This window comes from Psittacula echo (genome assembly GCF_963264785.1).
Source record: "Psittacula echo genome assembly, chromosome: 2".
In the NCBI taxonomy this organism is placed as follows: domain Eukaryota; kingdom Metazoa; phylum Chordata; class Aves; order Psittaciformes; family Psittacidae; genus Psittacula; species Psittacula echo.
Window position 1 is genome coordinate 18,551,248 of NC_137737.1, and position 12,554 is coordinate 18,563,801.

General features: G+C 43.4%; 1 protein-coding gene across 1 annotated transcript in view; it reads right to left on the reverse strand.

The window, feature by feature from the left end:
* Positions 1-11,996, reverse strand: part of COLQ (collagen like tail subunit of asymmetric acetylcholinesterase) — a gene marked incomplete at both ends in the record, with an annotated part of 43,189 nt that extends 31,193 nt beyond the window's left edge. Inside the window, one exon of the mRNA XM_080610530.1 lies at positions 11,891-11,996. Coding sequence (XP_080466656.1) covers positions 11,891-11,996 — 106 coding nt within the window. The remainder of the gene's footprint in view (positions 1-11,890) is intronic.
* Between the last annotated feature and the right edge of the window lie 558 nt (positions 11,997-12,554).

Sequence of the window (12,554 nt, forward strand, 5' to 3'; positions counted from 1 at the left end):
TTAATTTCAGTACAGCATCTGAGCATATTGCACTGGGACTAAATTGCATATTACTAGAACAATGGACAGCTGGTAATTTAACAGGTCTAAAATGTGCTTATTATTTTATTTTAGGCTATATTCCAATATCACAACTCTTTCTTAGTATTACTTTATGCCAGGATCTAGCTAAATTTCAATAGGATTTTTATAATTCAAGAACAAGGACATCAAAGCTGGTTCAATGTGGCTTAGTTGCTAAGAGATCACTACCAGGCACTGTAGAAGAAGGTTTTAGTTACTGCAGTTGCACTGCTACTTCTTCTTTATTTAAAAAAGGAGTAGATTAAAGTGTTGTCTTTTAATTATTTTACAAAGATAACATTAAATATAGATGTACATCTATAGTCCTAATAGTTTCAATTTATTGTGGCCTTATGAGTAAAGTCAAGCCCCGGGTTATAAGGTGTTTGGATTTTTTTCTTAGCAGCAAAGTCTGAAATTCTGTGGAATGGGTGTTATTGTGAAAAACACTCTAGCTAACCAAGTTAGTAGCAAAACAGCCACTGATTTCAGTCTTTATAGTCTTATTCTAATCCTACGGTACCAAACCAATTTAGGTTTGCTGGCATAAATGGTGATAGTATGTACTGATCTCAATGCCAAAACAAGAAAAAAGTATCTGATTACTATTATGTAGGATAGATATCAACTATAAATGATGCGGATAGATAATATTCCAGGGGCTCCATCATTAACTACGGCTATGCTCTGGAAGGTGTATTTGTAAAGCAAACATTTAAGAAAAGGCTGGTTCTGGACCCAAAGGACCTCCCACACTGAGGTATGAGAGGTGACAGGACAGCAGATAGAGTAAACATGCGGGTCACTGAATGACTACAGGTATGACTGCTATAATTTGATCTTCCAATAAGCACCACATCTCATTGGTATGGATTTTGTAACTGCAATGGGTCCAAGACATACAACCAGTTTGGTATTGGCTTGTTTTATATCACAACAAGGTTACCTTGACAGGCTTACAGGCTCTCTGCAAATGCAGTGTATATTTTTAGGCTCCAGGTTAGCTTTGTTTGCTAAACACAGCTTCAGAATACTCCAGTCCCCATCAGTGGAAAAAATCTCAACCCAAGAATAGGACTGTCATAGTTTTCTGTGAAATGTGAAGACCCTGCCTACACAGAGTGTGTGTTTACATATCTCCTATGGAAATTGCTCTGTCAACAACTTCAGTATCAAAGAACGTGTTCAATAAGAGAAGGAAAACAAAATGAAGAACTCCTTCTAAGACTTGTCTAAGTGACAGATGTTTTCAAAGAACATAAAAATCATTAATAGTCAGCTTTAAAATAGGAAATCTGTACACTTTTCAAACTCAGTCTATTTTTACAGTCCACACTATATATTAATGTAGTTCAAGAAAGTAACTATATATATCTATGGGTATACTGGCAATGGCTGCTCAATAAAATAACATGTTCTAGATAAGCTGTTGCAATGTTTTGTTTTGCTCCTGAAGGCTGTCAGCTTCTGACCATAGCTGAAGTTCGGGAACTCTTATCTGAGGTGGTCTGACAGAGTCAGAGAGAAGCCTTCACCCATGCTGAGTCCCCTGAAATGGGGCTCATATGAGGTCTCTGGGCTCTCCTAGAGCTGATCCTAGAGCTGACCTTCAACCCTCAAACCGCCTCAGCTACACTATGGTGGGGGTACCAGAGAAGTGCTGTCCTGGGTTACAGTTGGATTTACAGGATTTCATTGAAAAAAACCCGCATAAATAAACCCTGAAAGTTACTTTTTACCTTAAAATCTGAAGAAGAGATCTCTGTGTGGAGACCTCATAGCAGCTTTCCAGTATCTGAAGGGGGCCTACAAAAGATGCTGGAGAGGGACTCTGCATCAGAGACTGTAGCGATAGGACAAGGGCTAATGGGTTCAAACTTAAACGGGGGAAGTTCAGGTTAGATATAAGGAAGTTCTTTACTGTAAGGGTGGTGAGGCACTGGAATGGGTTGCCCAGGGACGTTGTGAATGCTCCATTCCTTGCAGTGTTCGAGGCCAGGTTAGAGATAGCCTTGGGTGGCATGGTTTAGTGTGAGGTGTCCCTGCCCATGGCAGGGGGGTTGGAACTGGATGATCTTAAGGTCCTTTCCAGCCCTAACTGTTCTATGATTCTATGAATCACAAAGCTGTAGGCCAACTGTCAGGAGGAAAGGGCATGGAAGGAAAGAGATACTTAACATGTGTTTCCCTTCCTATTTGCAACCACATTCTTCCAGCAAGCCCCGACGGGAAGCCGAGCTGCTATCCAAAGGCTTGTCACCCTGACAGCAGTGCTGGTGGCCTGCCCAGCTTGTGACAGGCAGGGCTTTGCTAGATGGGGACCTCTGATGGCTGATACCCCATCACAGGTGCTTTTCCTGCTTGGATGGCACTCAGAATTAATAATAAACAAGCTGGGCAGACCAGCCAGTTAATGACTATGGGCTTGTCACAGCTGAAACTGAGACTTTCATCTGCTTTGTTGTCATTCGTTCAGGCTCCTCTTACTCTCCTCACAAGAAGAGCAGTGTGCCAGGGGCCACAGCCACCCGGTGCCTTTCTGTACATCTATTGCAAGGTTACTATGGCACATGTTCCTTTTAAGTTACGAAAGTTCAAGAGCCTGCCAAAGGTTCCTTTTGAGAGCCATACGGGTCAGAATACTTTATTTACAGAACAAATGCAGGAGCTAAGCTCTCCTTTAAAACCCCGAAGACATGCAGCAGCATATTAACAATACATACCTCTTTAAAACATGTTTTACAGAGCTTTGTGAGCAAAAATGTGCCTTATGGACATAAAAGCATAGCTGGGAATAGAGCTTGTGTCTGGAGCTGGGTTGAACAGTCAGGTTTGCAAACAGTCCGCATCTCTCAGTACACTTTTGAACTTTGAAACTTACAGTTGATGGGCTAAATATATCTTTCCCTATAAACCAGCTAACATAAACATGCCAAAGAAGTATACCAAGCCCTACAGCTTAGGTAATGGTGTTTGCGTGGAGGAGGAGGTGGTGACCCATGAAGCTCCCCTGAGAGTTAACAGGATGAGACACAGAGCTGCAGCTCTCCCCTGCTTCTCATTTCCTTTTGCTTGAAATGGGGCTTCAGAGTATTTAAGGAACAGAGAAAAATTGATTAGAAAATAATTCCCCATCTTTCTGACAAAAAGATTAAATAAATCCAGCTGAAACCTTTGCAAGTCTCTTTTCAGCCAAGAAAAACTCATACAAATCTGAAAATACTCCATTTCTAATCCCCAAAGTGGCTACGGGCTGTGGCAGCAGTAATGTGCACTTCAGCAGTTGGCTCACACTCTGAAGCTGTCATAATAAACAAACAAACAAACGAACAAATGAATGAATAAATAAAAGTATTTAAAATCAGTCGATGTTCAGCAAGCTTGACAATAGCAGGATCCTGGCACACTGCCTGGACAGCAGATCTTGGTATTCACTCGGCCGGAGGAGCAAGGACACTCTGTCCCATGTCCCCACCTAATACTCAGCCCACGTCTCCCAGCATCTCCAAGCACCTCGCATGTGCTCACAGGCAGTGAGGCCCCCGTGAGCCCCTTGCAGCCCGGCTGGGCAGTCATAGGTGGCTGTATCTTTGCAGGACAGCCTTAGAAAATGCTGCAGAAATGGCAAGATGCAAGATTTCTAAGCAAGGGAAAGGCCTTTTATTCCCTATATGCAAGTACTTCAGACATTTAATCTGTGTGCATGTGCACATATGAGGGCAATGCATATACTAAAAGATTATATTCTGTTCTCTCAGATTGACTGCAGTAGGAAAATGCTGAGGTTCGTACAGAGAGAGAAGCATTTGCTCAGGTTGGTTCTGCACTCCAGTTTCACAAGAACATGAAAATCCCAGTAAAATCTGTCATGGGTGTAACATGGTTTATTATATGGGTTTATAAAATAAACCCATGCCTTATAAATCCCTACAACCACAACAGGGCTATTTTGTGCCATTTTCCTTCTATTGCCTTCCATTTGCAGATGTCCGGAGTTCTAGACACTGCTAAACAATGTTGGCAACTCGATATGCTCCCCTTTAGTGCATGAGAAATTGAGGCACAGAGAAGTTAAGTAACTCCCCCAAAGCCACAGACAACTCAATTACAATACCAGAAACAGAGTTCCATTCTGGTAAACTGCAATATCTCATCTCAGTCATTTTATAAGCTGAATTATAAAACTCAACTGCTTGTCATACCAAGCACCAGCAGTGTAACATATGTACTCTATATAAAGCCTGAGAACCTTCTACGATCTGCAGAAGAGCCTGAAATCCAAAAGATTAATGCAAGATGGCTGCTGCATCAGCCCCAAAACTTCTACATGTCATTCACTGCTGCACAGCCCTCTCCCACTTTATCTGTGAGATCAGTAGCCACAAAGCAGAGAGACATCAGTGCCACCCTTCTGCAACTGCAAGATCATAATCTGTCAGTGCTGGCACAGATCAAACATGTACTTAACTTTGATGTTGCTCCACCGTATGCTCAGATAGTCCCAGACAATCCCTATGAGACTGTGGGTATTGCTGTGTGCTCAGAAACACTTCAGAGATAGGCTTTCAAATTCTTCTTTGAGACTTTGCTACCATGGACTAGATTAATTCCTCATGACTCCCTTGCTGTGACAGATTCACAGCCCAGATGACTTTATTCTCCCACCCTTCACAAGAAATAACTCTGCACTGACTCAGCATTGTAAAAAGTCATTAACTTCGTAGTCTCAAGAAGCTAAAAAAAATAAATCCATCAACATTTTCCCTGGATAGAAGAAAACTGATGTCGTAGCACTGCCTTCTTTAGATAAAGCATCTCCCTTTACTTGTGTGCATTCCCCGGGCACATGTATTTATGCATACACACTTGTTAGCTGCTGAGAAAAATGGTTAATAGCTAGTTTTCTCTTTTCCCCACACTCTCAGTCCTCTTCTGTATTCTTCCTATATCCATCTTCTCAGCCCAAATGCCTTTGTACCATTAAAATTGTGTGACTACAGAAAGCATCCTCCCAATTCCTTCATCATTAAAATAGAAATTCCTTGGAGTAGAAGAAGGGAAGAAACAGCACATCTAGTTTGGGGTCTGTCAGTTCCTGTGGTGTTTTTATCTCTTGCCTATCTGATCTTTCTCAAAGCCCCAAAATTGAAGGGCTTTCCCAGTTCTCTTCTAGTTGCTAAGGGGCAGCATGATGTAGGTCTCCTGAACATGTCCTGAGTGAGTCCAATATTGCAGTACAGCTGAATGTGCCCCCTGATTTTGCAATCACATTCTATTCTAGCTCTGAGAGTTAAAGACTGCAGGGATACATGGCCTATCCTGACAACAAACTTCCTCCTGCATAAACACAAATGATATTTTTCTATAGTTTTAACTCAGATTAGCAATTTCTTTTGCTGCAATCATGCTGCTGGTGCTCCTGTGCCAATACAGCCTACCCAGTGGGGAGTCCCTCTGTCCGGAATGAAACAGGCTGTAAAAACCAAGGAGGCTAAAACGTGAAGTCAGAGACTGTTCTCTTCCTGCACAGGGGTTTGGTAACATTGACAAACCCACAAATGAACTGTTTGTACTGGGAGCAGAGGTCTGCAAGTACTAACTGCCTACAAGTACATAGGGAATAAACTGATTTTCAGCACTTTGGATTGCTTGTCAGTGGAGCTCCCATCCTTGCCCTGAGGTTCCCTTTTGGACCTGCTGCTGGCTGTCAGAAACATTCACAGGTTATAGAAAACCCTTTGGATCAGTTACTGCCTCCTTTGCTGGAAAGAAAGCAAGCACTGCCTCAGCTCCTGCCCTGACCTCTGTCCCTGGCAGCCGGATAACGTGTTCACCACAGAGCAGCTACTGGCTTTGCTTTGGTTATGTCTCCAGAGGAGCTTCCACAGCCTCAGGCTGGACAGCTGCCTTACTTGTCATACAAGTGTTGCCCAGCGGTGCAGCCCCAGCTTCCTGCGCTTCAGGAATGCAGGTATGAAACATGCCTTCTGTATTTCAGCATGCCTCTGCCCCCATCAGCTCACCACATGAAGCCAAACAAGTTCACCTTTATATTCCGTCAGGGGTAACAGGGGAACCCAGAGGAGGGACACACCATGTGGTCCTTTGACATGCATTTTCTTGAGCTAGTGAACATTCATGATACTCACCTTAAGCAGCATTTCACTGAACCCTCTCCCTTAATTTTCATTATAGTCAGTGAATCTTTCTTGACAAGCTGAGCACCTTGTCACTCAGTAATGTCACAAGCAGGTCAGAAGCCCCCATTCCTGTCCTGCATGCAAAACCCAGAGCTGTATTCAAGGACAATTTCCAGCTTCCTCACCAGTGGCTGTGTCGTCTTCTGATTTTTATTTACTGCTCCAAGGCAAATGCCACAGCCTCCTTAACTGCCTCTGATACCCTTTCCTTGTCTCTTACCCACAGGATCAAGTGGGCTGCTAATCATTGGTCTACTGCTAATTTCACAGGACGCCCTGAGGATCCTCTGCTATTGTGACTTGCATCGATCTTCCCCCTGTCCTTCTCAACATGAAGCTGGGTGCAGGCACAAGGTCATGGACAGGCTGTGCACCAGCGTGGCTGCTCTGCTCTCATATAGAATCATAGAATCATTGAATAGTTAGGGTTGGAAAGGACCTTAAGATCATCTAGTTCCAATCCCCCTGCCATGGGCAGGGACACCCCACACTAAACCATGCCACCCAAGGCCTCATCTAACCTGGCCTTGAACACCACCAAGGATGGAGCATTCACAACTTCCCTGGGCAACCCATTCCAGTGCCTCACCACCCTCACAGTAAAGAATTTCTTCCTTATATCCAATCTAAACTTCCCCTGTTTAAGTTTTAACCCATTACCCCTTGTCCTGTCACTACAGTCCCTGATGAATGGTCCATCCACAGCATCCTTGTAGGCCCCCTTCAGATACTGGAAGGCTGCTATGAGGTCTCCACGCAGCCTTCTCTTCTCCAGGCTGAACAGCCCCAACTTTCTCAGCCTGTCTTCATACGGGAGGTGCTCCAGTCCCCTGATCATCCTCGTGGCCCTCCTCTGGACTTGTTCCAACAGTTCCATGTCCTTTTATGTTGAGGACACCAGAACTGCACACAATACTCCAAGAGAGGTCTCACTCAGCACAGGCGTTGCACTATATGCCACAAGAGAAGGGTCTATGAATCCTTAGGTAATCTCATCCCTGAGTACTACCTGCATTGACCTGAGTGTGGAACCCAGTCTGCGATTCTCACAGGCATCTCTACTAGGGGGTGGAACTATGGATAAAGACAAATCAAGTGCTTCTTTAACCTGTGTTTATTTTAATGACCCATTCACTTAAAGCAAGAGTAACTACACCATACGGGCCTGTTGTTTTACTACCAGTCCAAGTCTTTCCCCAGAAAGGTAGCTCAGGAACTACTTTCTTCAAAGGTTAACCACTGTACAACCACTATTTTTTTGGCTTATTGTTCTAGCCATTCGTTTGGGCCTATCCCAAAGTTATTTCTTTCTCTCAAGCTGAAGAGATACTCTACTGAAAGAATTTGTTGCCTCCCTTTCAGGCTTCTGTGAGTCACAAACAAGATAGATAGAAAGCTTTTAAATGCCCAGCCCTAGGAGAGATCAGCCCCAAGACCTTTTCCTAGCCTGATCCACAACCAGGTGACTCCTTTGTCTTATGGCCAGTGGTACTCTGCTTTCCTTCTCCTAATGAAGCCCCTGCCAGTGGCTCATTTCCACCAGGAATTTTAGTCTACCAAAGATTTCCTACTCATGTGTCCCACAAGAAAACCCTTGAGCAACAGTGTCAGGATGCTGGGCACCTCCTGGGCCCATGCTGACTTTCCAGAGCAGAGCCAGGCTTCCTTCCCTGGGCTGATATTTTTGCCCCTCAAAGATTCATCTCTGCTTGCTAGTCACTTTTGGGCTGTTTTCTTAGTAGGCTCTGTGAGAGTCTTCTGGCTTTTACATTTGATCTTATTCTAAATCCCTTCTGAATCTTTCTTACTCCTGCAAGCACTCTGATAATTTTTTCCCATGTGATTTTACATAAACAAATATTTAGAATTACTCTCTTTAGAAACAAAATCATCCACCTGACATCTCTTCTGTCCTTTTGGACAATGTTTAGAGCTCCTACAGGTTGTTTCATTAGAGGAAAAAACCTAAAACAAACCCTAAAACAAACGTGAGGGTCATATATTACAGAAAGGCAGCTGGGATCCTGATTCCCTCAATGTCAGGAATAGCCACTTGGGGTTGTGTTTTGTCTGCTCTGATTGTTTCTTTCATGCATGAAAATCATCCTCTTCCCTTAGTTGAGCAACACAGAGGGTGCCAAGGTCCATCCTCTTCCTGTTGAGCAACACAGAGGGTGCCAAGGTCCAAAGCATCAAGATACTGTTCTTATTCTCCATCTGTTACTGGTAATTTAAATACTTTCCCATCTCTCTGCAAAACCTCAGAAACCTTTGGCCTGGGTGATTTGAATAGGGGAGGAGAAGGAATGAAGGGGAGAGGACCAGTGCTTTTCAGCTACCTGAATTTGGAAGGTGGACCCCTTCAGGCTGGCTCTCACAAGGTGCAGGCTGGTTCATGTAACCCTGCTAAAGATTAGTATAAACTTCATGCCTGGTTTACATCACGTGAGTGCAACCTCCTCAAGTGCACAATGCAGGAACCTCAGAGAGCAGAGCTTTGAAAAACAGTTATAAATGACACCATAAATGCAGTGGCATAAGGGTGGGATACAAGGGGTTAACCTGAAAAGAAACCTGCTGTCTCCAGGAGGGTTGAGCTACCCATTCCTGGGGATCTTCACTGCTCGGTGGAACCACAGCAACATGCTCGAGCGTGCTCTAGTATTATTCCCTGAAGTATTTCCTCTAGAAATGATGCTTCAGTAGCAGAAGACTCAACTCTTTGGAGCTGCTGTGACACTGAAAATACTTCCAGAAACAGGGATGCGCTGTTGCTTAAGGCTAATGGGAATATAAGGTGGAGTTGGCAGCAAAACAGACAAAGATCCAGATTATCTTTCTTTCCCCAATTATTCTACAAGACAAGTCTATTTCCCCCTTACCAGTTGTTTATCTCAGCCTTCCAGTTACTGCTTTGTGACCTGTAAACCTCTTTATATGTGACCTGTTGCTATGCAGAAATGAAAGTACTTTTAGCCCAGAAGTTTTCAAGCATACCTGGAGAATACCCAAATGCATTTCGCAACTACAGGAAAGACAAGCTGTCGCTTGAAAACATCCTCACTGTTAAATGTGATTAGTTATAGAATTTGCAAGCACAGTGCTAAATCCATTCTTTAAATGGGAAATTACATCCTGGTGCCAGATACATCTGACAGTTACAGAACATTCCAGAAACCATTAAAATAACAGAGAATTTAAAGAGAATTAATTCACCTCCTGTACCTGCTGTGAGATTTCAACCAGCTTTTTTCTAAGGAGATACTTCTTAAAATGCAGATGCAACCAAAGCACTAAAGGAATTTTTTATTATGTCATTTTTCATACCAGATAGCCCTGATTAACAAATAATGGCACACAGGTATGTGACAGCTTTCCAAAGTATGGCTCTTAATCCAGCCCTTCAGTTGTGGGATTATGACCGAATCATCTGCCTGATGCTATTTTGTCCACATATTATCAAGTAAACATTTATAACACATTTGTGACAAAAGCCTTCCTAATGCTTGCTGGGTATAAAGGTGATTCCCAGTGGCTTGGCCAGAAGAGCATGGCGTGAGGCTTTATCACAGAGCGGTGCATGGGGTGGGAATTTGCCCAAACCGCAACATGGGGAACCAGATTTCCCAATCAGGTTCACACCTTCTCCAAGCCTGAAACCAGAAGCTGCTGGCTGGCTGCAGTCTGCGTGGGGAGCCCTGGGGTCTCTTGTAGGCAAGGCTCCAGGGCTGCACTATGGAAAATATTCTAGCGCAAAGGGCAGAGCCTGGCATTTTCCTTCATATTTGCCTATTCTACTATGGTTTCAGTAGAGATGGTAAGTCTTTCCTCTTCTAAGGGGAAAGTTACTTGTTTTTTAAGGGGACAGTTAAACTGGCTTCTCTAGACACACAAGTATGCGCCATAGGAGAAAGTCCAGGCCATGCAGGTGATGGATACATGACATTCTTGTTTGACTTGGTGGCCCCTACAAGTGCCAAATAAACAAATTTAAGGTCTAATAACATACATGTTATTGCAAAGCAATTTGGAATATATAAGTGAAAATAAATCTTGACAATGCCTGTACCTCAGCATTAACTAATCTCAACATAATGGAAAAAGCCTACCCAATTGAATAGAAATGGTAACAACTGTAAATGCTCTTTAGCATCCTACAGAGCCTAGTAGAAAAAAATATTAGTTCCTAAAAGTCTGAAAGAATGGATTAAATTGTTTTTCAAAGCGTGTACTTCTTCACACATTAGGCTTCTCTAGATGCTATCTTAAAAGCTATCTGAAATGACTACAGGACTATAATGGCTGCATTATTACATGCTGTAGGGCTCTTCCCCAAAGGACATCTGCATTACTCTTTTGGCCCTCAGAATCTTATTATTTTAATATCTTTAAATGAATGGACTGTTCAGGCAGACTCTTTGGAGTGAAGTGCAGTGTACTCGTTCTGCATATTTGAAAAGATTAAAAAAGCCCCAAACCCTTAGAAAAAAATCATACATTCTGTATCTTAGTGCAGAAATCTATCACCTCATAGAAGCTACCCTCTTGATACCGTTATCTTGTAAATGCCCTGAATTAAACCATCTGGCTCTGTGGTCACACCAGAGATCAGAGAGAGAGAAAGGCCATGTGTCTTTAGCATCATGTCTAAGGCTTGTTTTATGTATAGCTTTAAAATATGCACCCTTTTCAGCACTGTCTTCATGTGAAAGACACGGAGGAGAGGGGGTCTGTAGGTATAGCTGATCTTGACCAATCTCAGTTGAACCATCTCAGATTTGACACTGAAGGAAATGAGGATGTTAGTCAAAAGCATCTCTGTTGACAAGATACGGAATAACAGACAGAAGGTGGGAGACAGCAATTTGCCTGAGTTGGCACAAGTTCCTCATAGAAGAGATGGAGTCAGAGCTCTGGGCAGCTTTCCCCTTCCTTTGCACAGAATGTGGCTAAAGGAACATCTTGCTGATGAAACTGTAAAATCTATTAAGTGGGATTTCCAGTGCCCTGGCTCAGCTGACAACTCATTTGTTTTGCCCTTGCCTAGCAGGGATTTTCCATGCAGTGGGCTCTTGTTTGCTATGTAAGTCATCCGAGTACTTGTTAGTGTCATAGCCAGAGCCAGATGATGTTTATTCTGCTAACATCCAGTTGGACTCCGGCAGCACTCATTGAGGTCAGGGCTTTATTTATAGAAGCAGATATACATTGAGATTCATTCTCTTTCCCTTGCTGTAATCCACCTAAACTCATCCAAAATAGAAAGAAACATACAGACATGCAAGTAGTATACTAATTGGGCCAGATCCATGAATTAGCACAGCACCATAGAAGCCAATGGAAAAAAGGCATTTTAAAGCAGCTGAGGATCTTGTCTATTATTTCTTATGGGGAAGGGAAGGGAGGGGTTTAAAAACAGAGATTATAAAGAAAAAAGCAGAAACAACCAAGCAACAAAACGTCCCAGCATGTGGCTGAACAGGTCTGTAGTGCAAAATCCCGTCACCAAGATCTGCAATTTCAACTACTTGTCTTTTTCTCCTGTGTTCCCAATCTCCGGATACTGCAAGAATCAAAGTGCAGAGAGCTCTAAGCAAGGAAAAGTAACAAGACTTAAAGCAATTTACCTGCTGAAACTGAGAAGACATTGTCAACGTACGCAGTCTGAGATAAAGCAAAGCAGAAGACAAGCTGCAGGTAAGATCCCCAGACAAGTGGGCTGAGGACCAACATGCTGGCTGTGCCCTGGCAGCTTCCACCTCAGAGGCGCAGGGCTGCTTTGGGGATCTCTCTGTCTCTACCCTCACTCCCTCTCTGCTTTGCTTGCTCTCTGCCTCTTCCCTCGCTGTGGGATGCGTGTGTGTCTGTGTGTGTACGTCTCCCTCTGTCTCCCCCTCCCGCTTCCCATGCCTTTAGGAAGAAAGAATGACAACCATTTCCCATTAAATCTTCTCCTTGCACTAGACACGGTTATATTTAACTCCTGTGCTGGATCAGTTGCCCCTATTGTGGACATTAGCTGCTAAAACCGGGGCATGGGGGATTCTGGTTTTGCTAACAGAAGCAAAAAGGCACTTTGGATAATAATAATGATGAACAGGAAAGGGAGAAATTATGAACGGGACTATAAACAGCATCCTGCAGTGCAAGCAACCAGGCACCGATGTCGAGATGGATAAATCCCCTGGCTGATCATCTTGTACAGGTCACTAATTGCCTTAATGAGAGAGATGAGCCATGACCTAACATCTGCTTGTCACTGGTAGTTACAAGCGTTGCATTCATTTACAG